Source organism: Varroa jacobsoni, unplaced genomic scaffold, assembly GCF_002532875.2.
Source record: "Varroa jacobsoni isolate VJ856 unplaced genomic scaffold, vjacob_1.0 scaffold_1071, whole genome shotgun sequence".
NCBI classification, from domain to species: domain Eukaryota; kingdom Metazoa; phylum Arthropoda; class Arachnida; order Mesostigmata; family Varroidae; genus Varroa; species Varroa jacobsoni.
In genome coordinates this window covers 27,271-49,001 of record NW_019213973.1, presented here as the reverse complement: position 1 = coordinate 49,001, position 21,731 = coordinate 27,271, and the positions used below count along the sequence as shown (strand labels likewise).

At 39.9% G+C, this 21,731-nt stretch overlaps 1 protein-coding gene across 2 annotated transcripts in view; it reads right to left on the bottom strand.

Annotated features, from left to right (window-relative positions):
- Positions 1–7,259: 7,259 nt before the first annotated feature.
- Positions 7,260–21,731, bottom strand: part of LOC111266319 (uncharacterized) — a 35,180-nt gene continuing 20,708 nt past the window's right edge. The window contains exons 3-8 of one of the 2 annotated variants that reach the window (XM_086970864.1): positions 21,531–21,698; positions 20,668–20,862; positions 18,961–19,185; positions 18,550–18,654; positions 18,159–18,276; positions 7,260–8,218 (exon numbers count right to left, since the gene is read on the bottom strand). In XM_086970864.1, the coding sequence (XP_086826990.1) occupies positions 7,926–8,218; positions 18,159–18,276; positions 18,550–18,654; positions 18,961–19,185; positions 20,668–20,862; positions 21,531–21,698 (1,104 nt within the window). In that variant the 3' untranslated portion in view covers positions 7,260–7,925. Of the gene's footprint in view, positions 8,219–13,785; positions 13,953–18,158; positions 18,277–18,549; positions 18,655–18,960; positions 19,186–20,667; positions 20,863–21,530; positions 21,699–21,731 lie in introns of those variants that run through there. The other variant, XM_086970865.1, reaches the window with a different exon arrangement.

Here is a 21,731-nt window from a genome sequence, read left to right as displayed (position 1 = left end):
CAGAGACGTTGTGTTCAAAAAGGCTCTATTATCAGAAGACAAAAACGTGACTAGTTAGTAGATAAAACGATGTGGGTAACTGTGACAGCAAAGGACGCAAAGTATTTCTGTAGATCGACACTAAATTGAGGAAAGTTTGTATGAAAGTACTAAATACGCCGCAAATAACATGGGCGACTAATATTAATATTTACGTATACGGTAGGTTGACAGTGAATAAAATAACCCAGCATGTTGGTTGAGTGCCTGAAGAGACAAACATAAAAAAAAAATACAAATGATAACTAATACACAAACTTCAACAAATCGACTGTCCCCGCATTGTATTCGATATTGTATACATTATCTCTGAGTTGTGTGAAAGAACACCAATTAACTAACATCATCTTCGAAAATTCGCACCCTTAACGTATTGATTCCTTTCAACGTTTAACAATAGCTCAATGCTTCGCGAAGTATTCCAGCATCTTATATCTTATTTGCAAAAGCGTTTTTTTTTCCGTTGAACTTTGTTTGTTCGTGTTTGAAAATTTGTTTTCTAAGTGAAAAATGCTTTCCTAGTTTCGGTCCCGTTGTAAAAGTTCAAAACGTAAGTTACCGAAAATATCAATTTCCATTGTTTCGAGAAGTTCTCTTTTCTTCCAGGACGGATACGGGCAGAATGGGCACAAGCACAGGCTTGCACCGATTCAAGCAATGATTCATAAAAACAGAAATTGTATCAGAAAAAAAGAGTTATGCTTGGAGCAACGAGATTGGAGTGACATTTTCCGATCTCTAACAATGGTTGAACAGACAAGCTGGTGAACAGAGAAGGAGATCGTCGTTGTTTCTGACAATGGTTCAAAGAAGTTATTAATCAGGAAGCTGTTCGTAAAAAGCTAGATTGGCTCGCCGTTTAACAGCTTAAGTGCCAAGCCGCCAGCAACTATTTTATACATAAAATACTTGCTGTTGTCTTCTATTGCGTTCTGCGGTCTTCCTATTTGTCAAAGAACTTTTCTCTATTACTTGTAATAGTGATGATGATGATGATATTTCTATTTTCACTATATAACGACATAAGAAAAAAGCAAATTATCTGTTTCGTATTCAATAACAACAATAATTCAATAAATAAATATTCTGGTGTTTTTCTTTATCACTTCTGCATTTGTTTTACAGCGGAGATTTTGAATTTTTTTTTCGGTGACATGCTGACGAAGTTATACTTGCAGTTGGCATGAATACCCTGCCTTGATTTCGGACACAGCATAATCGGATTGCAGGACGCCCATAAATAGTACTCGAGCAAATAGAACTTGTTGTAGAATAATAGAGTAACAATGTTTTTGCTTGTTGCACATGATCTATCTATTGAAAAGCCCTTTATAGCAATTAGTGCGTGACAGGAGCCCCCTAGCTAAGCCGTTCCACCATCCGTTGTTACGGAGAGTATACAAGGATCTGCACTCGATAATCTCACAACAGGAGTATCGATCATCACAACGGCTGTTGCAATATTATCCTACAAGTGAAATTCTATTATTAAGGGTCTGATACACGACGCCAGTGACGCGACAATAGTGGAACAGAAATGTATCTTTTTTTTTTTTTTTTTTTTTTTTCGAAAATGCTGTGCGTTATTTCGAATCCGTCTATGGTGGCAGTAGGAGTCGATTCGGATCTTCGTCATTAGCTGCATGGCCGACACTTATCAATTAAACAATGTAGAATGAATCGGTAACCTTAATATATTAGCAACGTTAGTAGCTTACTAAATCTAGAGAGACGCATGAGTTGACGAACGGAAGATCGTTTTTTTTTTTTTTTTTTCATAAAAAACCACATGATCGTTGCACGGCTGGTGGCTTCCGCGACTGTCGATATCATTAGAAATGTCTTGTTTATTTATAATGTTTAATTAAGGGAATTAACAAATACAAACGAACCAAAATACACCCTACCGAATTTGAAATACATTTAAATGTTATAATAACAGTTGTTATAATTAGTAGCACTCTTTTTATTATTATTATTATTATTATTAGTTAATTATCTCAGGGTAATTCTGCCACTGTTTCGAACGTATCGCTTAGCCTTTCGGATATCCTGCGTTTCTATTACCTACTCGCATAGTTTATACAACTTGTCTCTCTCTGCTATAGGCGGTCAGCATTAAAATGAAGGGGTCTTTCGCACGGATTAACAGGTAAACACAAAGTAACAAACAATGCACGGAACCTTGGCATCAAAAAGCAACTAGCTATTACATAATAATAATAACCAGATGACAAGGAGGCAGCATGGCCGAAACGATCTCAGAACGCACGGAAAGCAAAAGGCTGTTATATTATTTGTTAAGAGTTGTTTTGAAAAAAAAACTGTGTACTAAATAGAACATACTGTAACAGTCTGCGAGTAGATAAAGCACAACTTACTCTGAGAGGCGGTGCTCCTAATCTGGTTTTGGCTTGTGGCAATGTTAATGTGGTTATTGTGTGAAATATTTTCCTGGCTGACGGTCCGTTCTTGTCGGCGCGTATTTCCTTTCAGTTTGTAAGATGCTCTCCCATCTGAAATCGTGTAAAACGAAATTACTTTTCTTCTAGAAACCTCCTATAAAGTCTGCCTGTCTCTGAAGCTAATCGCGACCTTCAGTGCTGCCATCTACATCAGCATGATACAAGCTAGAGCATTAAAGGCTCGGTTACGATCAAGCAACATAAGGCGTTCACCCCGCAAGGGTTTTTATAGACCTTCTATGGGAACCTATTAATCTGGCACTTAGTAACAAAATACACAACTCGAGTCATACGGTTGATTCGTAATTGACATTCCACGGTGATATCTGTCGTTTTCGTGTTCAGGTAAAAGCGCCATCTGTATAAGCTAAGTAGTACCTGGCTAAAAGACCTTTCCCACTGAATTGAAGGGCAGCTCTGTTCAAAAGAATTGCTGAATTTGTAACATCATGAAGATGAGCGTTGCTGCTTAATAGAAATATCGCCCAAAGTTTGTGGTCGATCAGCCTCTGAAGTCGGACTTGAAAAGAAAATATTTGTTCAGTATTTTGTTAAAGAATGAATGACAGTATTCAGATCTTTGAGCGCTAACTCTATGCGTACACGTATTTTTCTAAAAATAGCTAGAACTTTTGATTTGATTGGTCTCCATAGACACAGAGTATAGGCATTCATTCTAAACTAAATTGTTTCATCCACACGCTTCAAATTCATACCCTTAAAAGCATCGAACTTGATAGCATAATTGGTCGTATTCTCTACTTGTTACCATAGGATGGACAAAAAAAAGTGAATGAATAAACGTAACTTGAAGAAAATCCATAATATAGTAGGTACCATTTACGTATTCTCTTATAGCCACCGTACTTGTAATTACATTGTATCTAAATAAGGCGACATAGTTGCCTGATCATTTCCGGATCATTTCCGTGCTCCTTAGCCATCACAAGGAAACACTCATTTCGACACTGAAAAATTAAACTAGCGCTATTTTACAACGCAGTTCGGCTATGGTATAGCAAATTTCGACACTCTACACATCTGCCGCACTTAAGCCCCTCGTCGTTAGACAAGCTTACAACAGCCCTTTGTGCGTTGAATACTTCATTCATATTTAATGGCATTAAGAGCGCCTATTGAAGAATCCTGTACTCTGATTACGTTCACTCTGATGGAAGGGCATTAATGAAACTCAAACCTGGAGCTGCCATTAGCAGTGAGCAGATCTTCTTTTTTGGACAGCATGTGCGAGACGTACCTAGGGGACACCAAAAACTGACTGTTTCTCCAGGGAGAAGTATCAATATTGTCGCCTGCAATATTCACTGACGAAACTCGTCAATCAGGTCTGTTATCTAGTTCCCAACTTTTTGCTATATCTACTTTATATTCTATTTATTTATACAACCTGTTTCTATTTTCTCATTTGGAAGTGCCATACCTAACACCTAATGAAATACATTATTGCCGGAAATTGTTGTAGTACAATTGAAAAAACACCCCATGCCGGCCACCATGCCATCCCATACTCAATGAAATTTCGGTCAGGGCACTACGTAAGGTCAAATACCGTGTCCCTAAACCTTACAAGCTTACTCCAAGATGATAGTCGTTGCTCACACGGAAAGATTGCCTGTTAAAAACTGATGGCCTGCTATAGGCACACAGGGTTCATTTTCTGTGCTTGACACTAGAATCTAAGTTTATGTTAAGCGTTGTACGATCTAACTAAGTGGTAATATCAGATCTCGCACAAATAAACGCCAAAACGAAGAAATCACAATCTCAAATGAGAAATATTTACGTATTGTGCACTGTTTTAGAAATTATAGAGGAGTTTAAGTTACTTAAACCACTATTTAAACTTAAAGACGAACATCACGGAAACCGGCATTAACGACTTCTATCTTCCTGTTCTGCTATTCCTAAAGATGTCATACTATATAAGAGAAAAGTACGTATTACCGTGCCTTGTTGTGCATAAAAAATCCGTTTTGTTTCGGCGCTTCGAGTTATATTTGCATGAGTACATTTTGTACGGGAGTACGAGTTGTGTTTTTGGTCAAATCATGGGTATCAATTTTCTACCATCTTCTCTAGACCAGTAAAGCAAGTCTAATTTAAACTTTCTCTACTGGCATTAACTTATTATACGTTGAACTCTTTGAAAAATCGGCTTATTGTCATGCACTGCCTAAGCACGGGACAAGTGAAAAATGTTCTGCCTTTCGGTAGGGTCGCGACCTGAGCAACCTTCTCTCAGAATTGGACATGGCGCAGAGATAACACGGCTATTTTGGCAGATTACGTTCTGTTATATCTAAAAAAAAAAAAAGGATGTTTAAAGGAGAATTGGTTATCAATTTTCGTTTATTAAAACTAAGGCAAACCTCAGATTGCTAAAAGTAGTTTGGTTTTTAACATATTCTACCAGAAATCCACTAGCTCTAATAAATTTACTTGAGTTATTACAGCGTAAATCTTAAAGTGTTTACTGAGGGTAATTAAAAGGGTTCGACAGATGCCCAGGTATTCGTCTAGTATTTTCCTCGAAAATTTAATCCAAAAAAAGGATTTGTTGAAATTATTTTCTGGGCTTAGCACTCTGCCGTTGGAACAGACACTAACTCATAACATATATGAATTTAATGCTAGAATGCACATTCAGTAGAGGCCGTGCTATCGTTAGCTTAGGTTCTGTTATAGCTTTTGAATAACTGCGGCGAGATACCCAATGAATAGGTTGGGATAATAAGGGCATATTATCCTCCGTAAACGACAATCATAGATTTGATAGGAAGTGAAATTTTATAATACATTCCTCACTACTATGTTTCAGTCGAGCTAGATACGATATACCCTTATGGTAGTGGGCCAGCTCGTTTTATATGAATTAATTAATCGCATTGTGGACACCCGACCCAATTTCAAAAGAGCTCGATTCAACTATAGTTCGATCCCCCGTAATCAAAGGCCACGTTATTCCTGGGCTATTTCTAAACACGCACAGATATTGTGAACAGTATTGCCGGCAATGCTTTTTATTGTAGCATGTGAACTTGCTACTAAATAACTTCGGTCTAATCGATTTAGACGATAAACGGATGTTTCCAGAATGTATAAAGGAAATCCTCTTTTAACGCTTATAGAACAGACAATATATTCTGCAGACATTGGAATCATGAACAGAGAGAAAAAATCTTTACCGTTTATTGGCCATTAACGGATTCTGCTTGTGAGCCATGTTTTAGTTGAAGTAGTGTTTAACGGTAGTACCGAACGTGACATTTGGGACATTTCCAAGTTATAATCGAAATGTTTCATGTATTTTTTTATTCAGCAATTAGTTTTAATGTATGACATTTTTACTAGAAAAAGTATTACTCTACAGTTTATTTCTAGAAGAGCTAAAGAACCAATTAGATATCATACGACGTATGTAAATCATGAATAGGGAAATATACTTTTAACGTTATCTAAATCTACCTAATTTATCCAGCCGGATTATACTACCGCAACTATGAATGATTCCGCAAATTTTGTTTACGTTATAATTTTTGATAGTACGAAAAAAATCATCCACTTCCAGCTAGCAGTAAAGTCTATTTTATATTTTTCTTCCTTCCCGATACATTTCCGATCACCGCAACAACGGTCCTACGCAATATTAACAGGAGCCAATTAAACGTTTAGACGGTAAGGCGCACAAATGCTTGCATTAAACATCCGAAGTTAGATCAGAAAACCTTGGGTGCAAACTAGTTCCTGCACGGTCTACGATACATGACATTATAACACTTTTTTGTTTGCTAATTCCCTATTATTTGTCCCTACGCACGGTAACCCACACGGAACGCACACCAACCCCTCGATTCACTTGTTATCTAATGTGAACAATACGTGCCCTTAAAGGGCTAAGAAGTAGAAGCCAGAGCTAAGTAGTGAAAAGCACCTGCTAAATGTAAACGCTTTCGAAAACGTCACACGGGCGCTCAAAACCAATATTGCATTCTCCGTTAGCGGTTGTCTGCAACGGTCGAACGGTCGAAGGAAGCGGCTTTCAATATGGCCAGTTTATTTTTTAAATTAGCTTCGTCCCTTGATCAAATCTCGGATCGAGTAAAATTGAAAATTTGAATTCAAAACATAATAATTAGATTAGGTGCTTACAGGCTTATATCGGACCAAGCAAACATAGATTACGTAGTATGTAAAGCGCTTGTTAAGGAGAAAGCAGTCCTTGATTGAAACGTACAAGAAAAATGGGTTCGGACAAACTAAGTGGATAGATGGATTAGATAACTTCTCACACAGATTATGAAACGAAGTTCCAAGTACTAGAACTCGTATCTTGCTCAGTGGTCGCTATCATCAAGCGGACTAATACACTTCAGAGCACATTTAAGACTACGCCGCATACACTCAAGGAGACGACATCGCCATAAAGAACGTTGATTGAAAGACACTTGACAAAGAGGAATTGTCATGGGCACCTTTGGGCTGTTGGGTCCAGATAAGTGGTCTGGGAGCTTCTCCCTTTGTGTTGTTTCGGTCAGCTTGCTTCAGCCTGCATTCGTTGGCTAACGCTCCTTTGCTTTTCGAAGATGTGTGAACGGCGTTTTCGCCGACGTTACCCCCATTTCCGGTCACTAGAGACACAAGGAACTTCATTGTGGCGGTCGCACAACCGAACGTTGCCATCACACCCCCGTCAACTAAGCTGGACAAATATGTATACCGAAGAGAGCTGTTGCAGATGTTTGCAGGAAGTAACGACTCTTTATTGGGATTTCTACAGGGCATCGATTCGGTCGTTTGAACAGAAGAGGTAATTAAGGTTTAGACCGAAGGTTTAGCAAAGTCAGGCATCCCTGGATATGTGTCCGAGTTCCTTTCTAGCACATGTAAATGTCACACTACTTCACCTTCGCCTTTGTCTTGGGGGCTGAAGATTTAAACTCACTGATGTGTTTCGTTAGAATGTTAACACATCATGTTCCACAAGAGTGGTTGATAAGAGGACTCGCAATCCAGACTATCCAAAGTACACAATTACATAGGTATATCAACACCAACATATAATTTGCCACGGCTGTGTCACCAACTACAGTTCGGAGTATGATTAAGGTCACCCAGTGAAATTTAGTCTCTAGTGCGATCGTTGAGGTCAGCGATGTCCACTCTAATAGCGGTAACTTCGGTGGAACAACAATTGATTGTCACCTTTTATCTATTATTGGATGATATACATGTATTAGACATAAGCTGCCTTAGTCAAACAGGCTAATACCGCTGCCCTGAGCATAGAAATCCGAATCACTAGGCACAAAAGCACAAATCTAGCTAACGTTTCATCTACTACTGTCAGGCAACGTTCGGGTCGATGCGTATCTGCGCGCGTCAGCGACGCGTCCACCTGCATTAGTTGCCTCTGTCTACGAAGCTCTGGGGTGTCCAATCCAGCTCAGATCCGTACGCTAACGATTGCCGCTGATGTCCCTTGGTGGTGTGTTGTTTCCAACGGCAAATCGTTTCCCTGGGGCTATTGCGGTTACAGCTGCGACTGACGTTACGGCTGCCCCTATTGTGCTTACTGGTTGTGCTCGTGCTCCTGGTGATGGCGAAGGTGATGATGCTACATAGACAGCAAATGTACCAAACTGGCTGTCGCGTGTCAGTCCACCTGGGCAAGGGGCTATGGGACCATACAGTGCCTGCGGCAATAACAACAACAACAACATTGGTACTATAGCGCTTGAAGTGAGAGTTCAGCAGTGAGTTACTCTGGAAGCCAGTGGCTGCCGATGTGGAAGAAAACCTTGCTACTTCTCATTAAATTCTCAGAGTGCCACATAGCGTGCGAGCAAGGCAAACATAACAAATAGTGGGCATCGAAGAACCCATGCACAACTGCCGCCCCTGCTGCTTGTGAGCTATGTAGGTGCAAGTGGTCATGCGTATGTCTGCATTGACCTGATCGCGCTTGAGAAGCTAGGAGTTTCTAGAGCCTAGAATGCTCACAGTATGAAAGTTCCTCTTCTCCGTCCCAGGTTCCAATTCCTGTCAGCCAGAGACAAAGACGGCCTAGCTTTGTGCCTTTCGCACCGTCAGCGTGGTATCTGTAGCCGCCTTCGACAGCATTACTACACTAATGCAATCATCACTCTACTACGGCGCAAGGAGACGAAGAAGGGTCAAACCCTCGCTGATATTCTCGTAGAACCCACCCCAGGACGATGGACCAACATCATTGACACTGCTAGAAACAGCGGGCAGAAAACTACAAACGCACGACCCATCTCCGCACATTCTGTGGCCGTCAATAAACAGGCCACTGCCCGCAGTCAGCACAGCCACGACAGAACAGACTGATTCTAAAGGACGTATCGTGTTCCAGGGCGTTCCCTAGCCTGCGCTTGGTTCGCTGGTTTGCTGGCCTACTAGCACGCTTCAGTTTAGTCACTTGACAGTCTTTTTCACAACGGCACCTTTCTCAACATTGAGTTCACTTCTTCCCAGCATAGATTAGTCCATTTCCGCTAGCACTATCATCACCACTGTGAGGGCCACTTGATAATCAGCAGTAATAACTAACGCTGCGACGATTAAAGGCCGACGGGGAACCCTTTCGAGTGCTACGGTGGGCCGCAAGCCGTAGCTCTGCCGCACGTCTCTGTGCTCGGCCACCTTCACGAGCATAAGAGTGACATGGTTCACGAGATACGGCACTCTCGGCAGTCCAAAACAGTTCAGCAAACAGACCGACAACCATCAACGCGGAGAGCGGGAAGTGACCACCAACATGTGAGCTACTGTATGGAGGCGTTCCGAGATTCTTAAATGTTCGGAGGCTACCGCGTATACTCGGGCAAATGCTTAATCTGTTAAAATAACATGAGGCGCAGCATATGTATCCCTTATTGAAGTATAAAAATTGTTTAATACAAATAACAATGACAAGAATGATGTTGACATCTTCGTCGAGATGCGTGGACAGATCGAGCACCAAGATCACTTCCTGATTTCGTGCTCTGTAAAGGTTGTACGTACCAAAAAACACTCAATAAAAAGCTGTCTTCAATTAGATACATTATATATATAGTCATAAATTGGTCATGATAGGTAGAGAGTGCGTATTACTAGAGGCTGAGTGATACGAATGGTGAACTGTTTTCCTTAACCTCATCTTCCGGCTACAACTTTTATAAGAGCCCTGAGGCTTCTATTATTTAATATAAATGACTTATCACTAACCGCCATGCTAAGTGACTGAAAAATAAATGTATATTATTTTACTTATGCATTGCAGCTCAATACAATTATAGACTTTTATACATTCGTTAAAATAGGTATTAAGAAAATCCCGCCGAAAGCTGCAATGCGTTCCGATATTTCCTGATGTCCTAATTTGTTACCAATTAGCAATGGAAGGGTACACAATTTACATTTGCCAAAGTACGTGGATAGCGGTGACAGTATATACTGCATAATATAGAAGTCTCAAGCGTCTTATTATTATTTTTGCCTTCGCTTTATTTTGTAACGTTTTTATTTCAAAGAAAGAAGTTCCTACTCCTATAGCCTATTGGGCCTCGACAGGTAGCGTGCATCCCGACACATGCAATGCTTGCATTCTGTTTCTGCGCGATTTGACAGTTAACCACAGTCGACCATTGGGTCATGCATTCGCGTCTGGCTGGTTGCTTTGAGCTGACTGGTCCCCGCCGCACGTGTCTTAAGAGACTCCAGAAATAGCTAGAGCAGAACGTGACCACGTTGTTATACAATACCCATCATTGTGTTCGTGTCATTTTAAAAAAAAAACAACTGCACCGTTTGTTCTCCTCACAGATATATTATCTCTGCGTTACGGTTGCTGTCGCCGTCGATCTTCTTTCTCGGCTATACGACACATTTTGCCGCAGCAGTTATCACAGCAGACATTACAGAACATCAAAAACTACATGGGTATATCGTTATCACAGCTCGGACCTCTAAAGGCAACTTTTTCTTCGGGCCTATGCACCTTGCTCGCCCTAATGGCTAGGTAGGCGTTAGTGTTCAATCTAGACGGAATGATCGGTAATTTTATGGTTGTTTCCCTTAATTTTTTGATCAGCGTCATATAGGCGTTATCGATATGCGATAGTCATTCTTTCGTAATATAATAGGATAACAAGATGATTATGTAAAATGCCGCGTCTGCAAGCTGGCAGTTTGCTGACTGAACAAGACAAATCAACAAAGTCGTTACTGGGATACGCTTTGCAAAAGAAGGCAGTGTTATACCCTCATCCACGACCGACATCGGTGAGTACCGATCGTTCACCAGTCGGACGGCCGGAGGGGGGAATTTCACGCCGTTTTATGCTGTGCTCGTTATTTAGGTTTCCGCCGAGCTACAAATGCAATACATCCCCATTAATCCCCCCGTTGTGTTCATCGTTCGTTGTCGCTGTCGATATCGTAGCCGGCCTGCTAATGAATATGATCCTGAGCGAAGCACGTTTCGCATTTGTGTGTAAGCGCGTCGCTTCTAACTACTACTCCCAGCCAACCCGCGTCCCTCGGATGCTTTCTTCTCTTCCTTCTGCTCATCTTTCCTCATAGGCTGATTGCGGTGGACTGTGGACAGAATGGCAGTCAACTGAACAGCAAACAGCTCAATGTCAGCGGTAAATAGCGAACATTGGATTTGATGAGCGTGTTTTCCACATGGCCCTTATTCAGCACGTTGCGTTCATTATTAGCGCGCCCACTACGCCGCTGGCTTCCTGTACATAGGCAACGGTAGTGCCGATGGTAGCTAAGTGACGCTTACGTAGCAGATCCCCGCAGGGGGCAGCCAGTCGATCGCAGGCACCAACATCGCTATCGTCTGTACCCGCGGCGTCAGTTAACGTCCCCAATAGCGTGACTCCTGGCAACTGTCGCCCCGATCAAGCCGATGATGTACGCATCTATCGCTGCTGTTGCAAAAGACTAGTACTTATCGCCGTCTTACCCTTGATGACGTTGTTCACTATACATTGCAGAAAGCAGCAATAACAAATAGAGACGAACTATTATAAATGTTTATTTCACTGCTACGTTGACGTACTACGTTAAGTACTCGTGTGATCAACGATGGGTCGCTCCGTCCCCGCTGCGCACTGACTGAAATCGCTGCTAAATATCGGCGACCTTATGATTGCCAAGCGTTCGTGTTTCGTCGCCCTTTAAAGATTGTTGGCTCTTCCTGTTGATACTAATGTATATAAATAGATAAAAGCCAGTTAAATCTATCGATGAGAAAAGGTAGATCGTTAAAGCTCGAGCCATTTTACTGCTATAAGCCCGTAAGTGTAAATGTTAACAAATAAATGGCCATCCAAAATGGTCCGCTTTAATAATACTGAGAGGTTAGATCGAGCAGAAACGTGCAGAGTGGAATTGGGCTTATTAACAATGTTTAGAAGGGCAAGTAAACGTAATTTTTTTTCAGGATGTAATAGTGTTGCCTAAACGAGTACGTATCAAATTTTCAAGACTTTCGAATCTTTAAACGGCTTCTAGTGAAGCATTATTTACATTGCACATTTTATATTACACTAATAAGACTGAACGGCTAAATTAACGTATGATGTAAATGAAGTGTACCAGCTGTGCTGACGACGAGTACCCACTGGACTATCGATAGCAGACGTAGATAGAACTGTTTCAAAAAATTATAACATTAACCGACCCGAAAGAAGCTTACGTGTCGGCGCTGATAAGGCCGTGGGCAGAGGGCAGCGCGGTCAACTATGATAGTTCGTATTCACGTACGCAACCATCTTAATTCTGTCTTTTTTGACACAGATGTATTCATCTCGACTGTTTCTTTCTCAGTCCGTTTAGCACTGAATTCAGATGCACGGGCACACATACTACGACTATTACGTCAACTACTACAGATGACGACAGAACTCAGAACGGCTGACGTGATTCGTAACGGTCGTAGGTTAATACGTCGTAATTTCTTTTAGATAAAACGACGTGAGACCAAATAGCCGGTGAAGTTGAACGATGACGTATTCGCGAAAAACCAGATGAATTAACATGGGCTTCCCTTTCTATAAAAAAAATATTAGGCAAGGATACGCGATACAATTAAAACGGGCCATCCATGTTGATTGGAAACTAATTGTGCTTACCACGATTCGCGTGTTAGTCATCAAGATGCTTGTGAACCATTTTGTTCCACATTACAGGTTTGATTTTTAACATGCAACAATGGGCCACGTAAATACCGGAGGGCTTAGGAAAAAAACAGTACATGATCAGGCCGCGCCTTTGACGGCCAAAATTCTGCGCTGCGGCATTCGTTTAGCACGGGCTTAAACTCCCATTTTAAGAATTATCCAAGGTTCTTAACCTACCCATTGTTATGTCATTGTTACACCTACTGCCTTCCATTTATAATGAGTATCCTCAATGAGGACTTCAATAAGTAATATCAACGCGAATGGCTTACTAATTTTTTCGTAATTTTAATTTGAATAAAAGTAACTGACACTGATCTTATCGGTTTAATGAATGAACGAATGAATCGGCTAGCAGGGCCGTCGTCCAAATGTTTTTTTATCGCATAGTGCTTAATAATTTGTAATTTCTGCCTAACGCTGCTAAGCTTCACCCGTTCCGTGGCCTGGCAGATACCAGATAATTGGTTAGTCTGCTCGGCCATTAATCCTAGCATTTCTACTATGTACTTACAAACCAATCGGCTGGCTAAAGTAATCGTATATGGGCCCAAATATAGCCAGCTGTATATATATATATATATATATAGAATGTATCATAAACATGTGCGTGCATGTATGTTCATGCACATGTACCTTGCATGTACAGGTGGGTGAAGCTTGAACGTTACGCGTTCCGGAGAAACTAGCTAGGACTACTAACGATTTATGTTGATCACCTGGCTGTTGTGAGCTGTGGGTAAGCACTGAACTTTTGATGGTGTCCTATTAGCCCTTACGGAGTCTATCTAACAAAGACGCCCAAAGCAAGGACATTTCGCTAGGGCAGTTGCCCGTAACGACTGCCATCGTTCTCGCTGTTGTTGACCCTTGATCTAATGACGCTTCACCCACTCTTGCAGCCAACTATCATATTAATATTCACTCTTAAGAAAATTACTAACTATTCATGGAATCAGTACGGTCGTTTAAGAAACACCTAAATAGTTCGACTGACATAAACAGAAAGTCATAGAAGCCATAGCAGAATATATATTCTCGAGCAAAATCACCAATAGTTGAATTTAATAAATTTGTGCTATTTATTTTATTGCGTGCATTCACAATGCGTACAATAATAAAACGGATTTTACTGTAAAAAAAAAAACAAAACTAGTTGTATGCTTATAGCTGGCACGATGCAAGCCACGGTCAGTATTTGTCCCTTGGCGACGAGTCCAGAGTGCTGTGAAAAAAAGCATTTAGCGGCCATTTATGATATATTCTCTATTATGTCGATTGAAGCGCCTCAGCTAGCCCTTCTAGATGCTCTCCTTGTTTATGTACAATATAATTATTTACTTTCTGTATTATCGAGGTGATCCAAGAAGGCATATCGTAGTCGGACGTTTAACGCAAAGCCACTTCTCAACGTCACTGTTGCGTGAATAGCGTATCGATTAAGACAAGGTCAGGTTTTTCGATAGTGACCTATTTGGAGAACCTGAAAGTGGTGTGCTCAACGTCCACTTGAAACTAGTCAAATACAAAGTCCAATGCAGATAACAGGGTGTACTCATTATCATTTTCTACAACAATTCTTTTGCCTGCACAACAATTTGTGCAAGCATTACAAGCATAGAACGGCTCACGGAACGGGATTATTTAGTTCGGGGGCTAAAACGCGGAAGGCGGGGTATTTACCGGGCCCACCTAAACAAGGACAAAGCATTTGTCGTCCCACTTGCCTTTAGTTACAGGCTAGGAAGTGACAAACTCTTGATTGCTGACTGTCGATCAAGCCATGAAATCAGGAAGGCGACAAAGCACTACTACTAATGCTGACGCTCTATCTAACAGCGTCAGCTGGACTGGTATTACTTTTATAGCAGGCATAACACTATTACCTCAGGAGACATTTGCATCGACAGGCTCAGAATGGTGGCGGATGAGGCGGTTTCATGGCGTTTACAGTATACAACACTCGTATTGCAAAAGCAAGTTCGACAGCCAGCCAGCCAGCATCTTGTCAAAGGAAGGGATATGGTGACCGTCTGCCTCGCCTATCGTAATGAGCCAGCTACGACACGATATTTGAAATATTGATACATAGACGCGCGAATGTGTGGAATACTATAGACCCATCGTACATTATCGAAGGGCAATAAATAGATGACGGTGGAAAGGTTTTATTTCGTCAGTTTGCAGATGCTAATTGATGAGGTGTATGGCAGGATTTCATAACGTTGTTAAATGCACAGGGTATACAGGCCTGCATGCACACGAATTCAAAAGAGAGTACCTTCATTGGATACAGAAGTAATCCTTTTAACTTAAGTATTATTCACAGTCGCAGGCAATTTTTTAATCGTGGAATAATAGTAATTATGTTCTAATCTACCCATAGGCAAAGCCCAATGCAACAAATGGATGCGTCACGTCGGCCAAACAAGCGTTATCACCTACCACTCACAGATGTCAGTATATACCGACCCAGTACCAGACTTTTTCATCTATTCACTGATAATTTAAACGATGACCATTATACATTTAATATATACCGATTTAAACAACGATACATTCAATGATTGATCATTCAATTTGGGTCGTCCAGGCAGAAAATAGGATCTAATGTATTTCGTTAATTACTAGTCTGAATTATATTAATGTAAAGCCTATCAATGCGAATTTTAGCCCTAATTTTGAGATGTTAATTAAGATGTCGGTGCATGCGTACAAAATATATTCCGCTTATTTTTTCCCTCACTGTTGATATACAAAATGACATCTTCACGGATGATAGGAGCAAGCAAACCTTCGAACTTGACCTAATATTGATCGTCCTGACCGACTGGTTTAAATGAAAATAAAACGAGAAAAACACAAATTGAAGTTAGGGCAAATTGAGCATTGCGAAGAAACCTCAAATACAGCTGACTGAGTTCGAAACAACTTAAGTCTGTCATATATCTTTCGTTTCATTGCTTGCCTGCGCACCTCACAAAACGATACCATGAAAATACCTACAAAACAAAACTTGTCAGTGTCTCGACCTGGCAAATACTCGGACGTTCAACTAATACGTTAGATGTGTTCTGTTGATTTAACTAAAGCAATTATAGATATCAGAACAACCAATGTACGACGGATTTTCCAAGGTGATGGGAGACCCCGTCTAGATAATGCTGTTACCATAGCTTAGATCACGAAAGCCAAAACTAGCCCAATGAGTGTTTATTGTTCGATGTTTCTCTCAGAGTTATCATGGTTGATTGGAACGTTTAAAGGATCGGTGTTTTCTTCTGTCACTGAAGTTCGATCAGGGGCATTTCCAAGTAGCAATGAAATGGTTATTAATTCATAGTTAATGCTGCGTTGATTCAAGCAGGTGCGATTGACACAGTTAGCTGCTGTGTTCGCGCAGACGATGATCGATTAAGTAGTAACAACAGCCGAATAAAATAGTTACACTCGATGAGGGCTGGTACCCCCTCGCCCGACGAAGGATATATATCGACCACGGATCGGTCCACGACGAGCATCGGTGTATCTACGATATTATCACATTTCCATAGAATCGTATACAGAAGACGGTCGTCCAGCAATAAAACAACGACGTCGTTCTGGTACATTGCAAGAATCAGCTAGTCACATACAGAGATCCATGCTACATCTATTACCTTACCAAATATACTGACAAAAGACAGTGATTTCTTAGAGACTGTACTCAAACGTCACTAAGTCAAACAATGAATAACTTCTATGCAGAAAATTAATGAAGCTGCACATATGATTGTTTTTTTTTTGTCGTAGAAATGTTGTCTTTATCGGATAATTTGCAAATATTCGTTTAGGTTGTTAGTGTTTTTTTTTTTAGCCTTAGAACGAACTGGCACATATTTTCGTTGCTTAATGATAATAGTTGGACTGTTTGGTCTCTTCTCAGACACGTGCAAATCAAACTATCTTCTATTGTTGAAAATGGTTGTTGACTTTAAAAATTACGGTAGATGTTACAACAATTCATTTACGTCAATACTGAATGTGTTAAAATTAAAAAAATAACACGTTTCCAGTATTTCTTAGGATGATCAAATTATGGTCTATTCTTAATCTGTGTTGACTACATTTTATCAGGGAATTATATAATCTTAACGATTCTAACTTGCGTCAAGTGTCTTAGTTTTTCATATTCCTTGATTACACAAAGTTAAATTAATTGAAAAGGGCACTATCGTTTCACAGATGGCTCTACCAAGCCATTGATAAAAACAGAGACCGACGGAAGCTATCCCAGATACTTTCTGCCGCAGTTGCTACCCTTTTAGAGTTTTGCTTTTTTTTTTTTTTTTTTTTTTTTAAATTAAATAAAACACTCCAAAAGGAAAAAGCTATGGGCTAAATTCTGTGAAAAAATAGCATACATCTGTGCGTTATCTCGAGAAACTGTCTGTTATGTAGGAAAATGGCTCTTATCAACGTTTTGATACGTATCGGCTGTCAAATAAAATTGGCCCTGAGACAATTTTTTTTTTACAATATTACCACGAAATGGTAAAAGAAAAAAAACTCTTTTACAATAGGGTGTATAGCGATTTTCGACCCAAATGTGGATCTTTTATGTATTATACACAGTTTTAGTTGAAATTTTTAGGCGAATCTCGTGGACATGCTATGTGTATTTAGACACAAACATATTTTTAGTGGCATTTTTCTAAGAATTTTATAAACAATGCAGACAATTGCTTGATAACCAAAAAAAAAAAAAAAAAAAAAAGTTGAAAGACTGCTAATTGCTAGATAGCGCTAAAAGACTGTTTTTCTGTTCCATTTTGGCTGAACGATAAATCGCATTTGTATTTAAATAACTCAACGAGCGTGATTAGAAAAAAGCCAGGTATATGTCTTCTAATGAATACATCTACTTTTCTGTGTGTTTGCAGCTCATTCAAAAATCGAATAGACAGTAGGAAGAATAATAATTGTTTATAAATCGCAGCACGCTTGTTATTTGGGTTACTGCATTGTATAGGCCTTTTGGGCTGAATAAAAGTGCAGCACAAGGCCGTATTGTAATTGAATATTCCAGATTCACGAAATATGTAAAAACTGTGACAAGAAACGTGCACAACCTTTATGCGAAGTGCATACTTGTATTTCTACTTGGGCTCTAATAACCTAGTAAGTATGCACTCAAAAAAAATCAGAGTTCAGTATTGAAGTTTTCTCTTTATCCGTGAAGTCCTCAAACGAAGATATGATCATTTCGAAATGGTCAAGTTTCCTTCGAATCAAATCCTATTTTTACCCTAATGAATTCTGAAGGTGAAAATCGAATTTCATTAAAACCCATTGTTTTGTTGACACGTCTGATGAGTCTGAGGCTCAAATATAGTTGGCCAATTTGAATATCTATCTGCGCATGGTGGAAAAGAAGGACAGGAATATTTACCGAGTTGCCGTTTAGGTAGACTCTCCTTTATTCTAGTGAAGCTCTCGCGAAGCAGTGAGGCCCGACTAGCCATCGGCTTGTTTCGTGGTTGTTGAAGCTTCGTGACTGGTTTCTCACTCTGTAACGGCGTAATAGAGCATTTGGTATAACGGTCATTCGTACTGTGCTTATGTGATTTTGCAGGGGATACTTGAAAGACGGGAAACCTTAAGGAGAAATGACGACTTAGATTATGGTTTCTCAAGTAAGAATAAACCTGTTCACATCGCACGTAGAACTGCGTTGAGCACGTTTTTTGTCGAGCAATTTTGTTTAACGTCTAACAACTATACTTCAGGACGATTATGTTACTCAATGTTTTCCCGACGAGGCGTGATAATAACATTAGTACCTTCTTGGCATGGTCCATCGCAATCACAACTTTTTTTGCATCCAAAGATGGATTAGAAGGCCCGAGAACTTTACGTTCAACGCCACGGGTTCTCGAAGTTGAAACCTAAAAGGATTCACAGTTGAACTACATTAATTCACATTATTATAAATTCGACTATATAGTATAATCAGAGCAATTGATACTTTGACTGCTTCTAATAAGTATAAATGATCTGTACAGTATTTGGAGCCTATGTCCGTAACAGATTTCTAAAACTAGATTGTAATAAATGGAAAAAAAACGCAGCTTATCTTGCGAGCACGCCATTTTTCTTAATACGTTATGCATTAGTGTGCCTTCTACCCCAAATTCTGCTCTTTTCACCAAAGAGGAGAGTGTATATATATATATATATATACGAGAGAGTACCTGGCCAGCTGAAAGGATTGTCGAGTTGGATTTGCTGGGATTTTGCAGGTTACTACTGCGTGTTGAAGTTATCTGGTGTAGTCGACTGTTATTCAACAAAGTTTCCGGAACGCGCGAAGACGGTGGGCTTCCAATCTTACTTCGAGGATTCACTCCTGCGGCGCCGCGCAACGGAATTTTGTTTAGTGCCATTCCAGCGAACGAAGAATCAGGATTATAATTCTCCTGTTAAAATAAAGGCAATTTTAGTTGTAGTTAGATGAAATTTTTTGTATTTTTTTTCATGTATTTCTTCCTGTTATGTCTCGGTATTTTACAGTGATGTAATAGAAAATTCAACCAAGATGGCCTGAGCTTGCAGTTCGTCAAGCCAGACTAAATCAGGTAAAAAAAAAAAATGTGTTTTCGTATAGTCTCGTCACAGAATAATCTCTTAGTGTTTTGCGGTACTAACTATAATTAAAAGCATTTTCAACCTAAACTTAGAGGGATTATTGCCTACCATCTGCTCAACCTGCAATCTCGACAGAACAAAAAGTGCCGCTTACCGACCTTAGCAAAATTAGAGTGAAGTTTTTATGTGCGCATTAACTGAATATTCCATACAGACAAACAGTACTTTAATTCAATGATTCCACAGGAAAAAAGGGGCCTATGCGTACTAATGCTATCAAAGTTTTACGCTAAACGATACACGTTGGTGCAGAACTAAGATAAGTGAATATGTGTGCTCCTAGGTTATTTGACCCCTATTATTATTAACCCAGAAAATTGGGTTATTTGGTCAAATCAAGAGAACATCTAAATAATGAATCGTCACCATGTTGCTTCTTCGAAATGGTAATGTTGTACTTATTTTAACTTAAAACTGCTTTGCTTGTATGGGTATGCTGTATATACGCTCTGTATAACGCTTGATACATCTCCCCCATGAACCAGATATTTTCGACGACAACTGTTAGCGTCCCTAGAAGGATTTCTCCTAACACTTCCGAGTACCTATAACGGCTTGATGCTAATTAGAAAGGCCGCGCGCCTTATTATTATTATCATCATTAAAATCCTATGCCATAAATTTGATTCGGACCTAATTAAATGTCACTAGCTGCAGTCACTTACAATTCCAGGAACACAAAACAGTCTTCTTAAGGTTGTTGCATCGTTCGATCAGTCGCTTTGTTCCGATTCAATTTGTTTTGATGAATGATTTGCTTGCTACATGTAAATATGAGGTCGAGTGCTACAAGCTAACGATATTCGTCTTTTAGGTACAGAGTAGATCCTAATGTAGTCATATCCTATTTACCGCTGATACTGAGATTATAAAAACGTAATCCCTTGCAAATGTTGCCCGTACCGGCTAATAGATCGAGCGGGAGAGAAAGATGTGCGCGGACAGCCCCGAAACAAACAGATTTACGCACCATTCGCGTGAACACCGCCGCGGATTGGTTAGTAGGAGTTTCCAAAGATGAAAGAGTAATAACACGAATAAATATCTATGCAGGTTATCTTTTATAATAGATATTTACTGATGATAGCTACCAACATTACACAAAATAGTCACATAAGATTATCTATAATCGATATAATCTTATCGATAATAAATCTACATGTACTGAATAATTATCTATCAATTTTCAGCACAATGAAGTTGTATATAGTTCATTTTCTTATCATAGTAGCTGGAAATTTTGCGATTGTTACCGTTAACTGCTGTTGCTGATTAGCGAGCATACGCCAAATATCGCTCTCGCTTAATCGAGTTTCCTGTAGGAACTCTTCGAAACTTCCACTTTTACGCGATACAAGCGATGTACAGTCTGTGTCGAGACTCCAGGGTTCATCTAAGGACATCGAACACGGAGAAACTTCTTCGATCAGGCGTCCCAGAGGAAAAACCTGAGATGCATGCACACACAACACAAAACCAGAAGCAGATCCTCCATTGAAATCAGTGACCTAAAAATTAGCTGGCTAAAGGGCCATGGCACCGCAGTTGAAAGCTATAGATATCACGAAGTGAAATAGAGAAAAGCGTTATTCGAAGAACTACTTCCGAATAAAGTACGTCAACGTTCGCTTAAGAGAGATGGCGGCTTATAGATATGCTAAAATTGTCCCGTGGCATGTAACAGGTAATATGCTTGTAAAACAGCTTAGAAACAAAAACGTACACATTAGTGTATGCTAGCCGCATGTGGAATGGTCGAATCAACATTATCTGCATAACACATTACAGTATATCATACTGTTCTAGAGGGCGTTCTCGCAGATATAGGTTGCGCTACTAATGCTCGATTATATATCGTTTATCGAACGATATGATTTGCGGTATTCTATATCAGCCTTATCTATCAATAGTTACGTTCATTTTGAATGTGTTCTTGCATTAATAGGACTTACTGGATGACAGTCTTTCTAGCTAATCCACAAGCTACAAGGCTTGTTAATTATTATTAGCTCCTTATGAATTATTCCAGTATAAGAAACTGATTTGATTAAATGCAATCGGTGGAGAAAATCAAGCCCCTGGTGAGTATATGTCTGTATCATCTATTGATTGTTACCTTGTAAGCAGGCACATAAATGCCGTGGTTGTTTCTACAGTAGAAATAACGAACCCCGTACTTTTCTCCATTATGCCTTCCCACTGGTTCGTCAAGTTCTACCCCACACCAAATGCCAATGGCGAAACGGATCTCGCCTACGTATCTTATCGTCCCCATTTTAGCGCCCTGCAATTATTACGGCAAAATAACGATCGATTT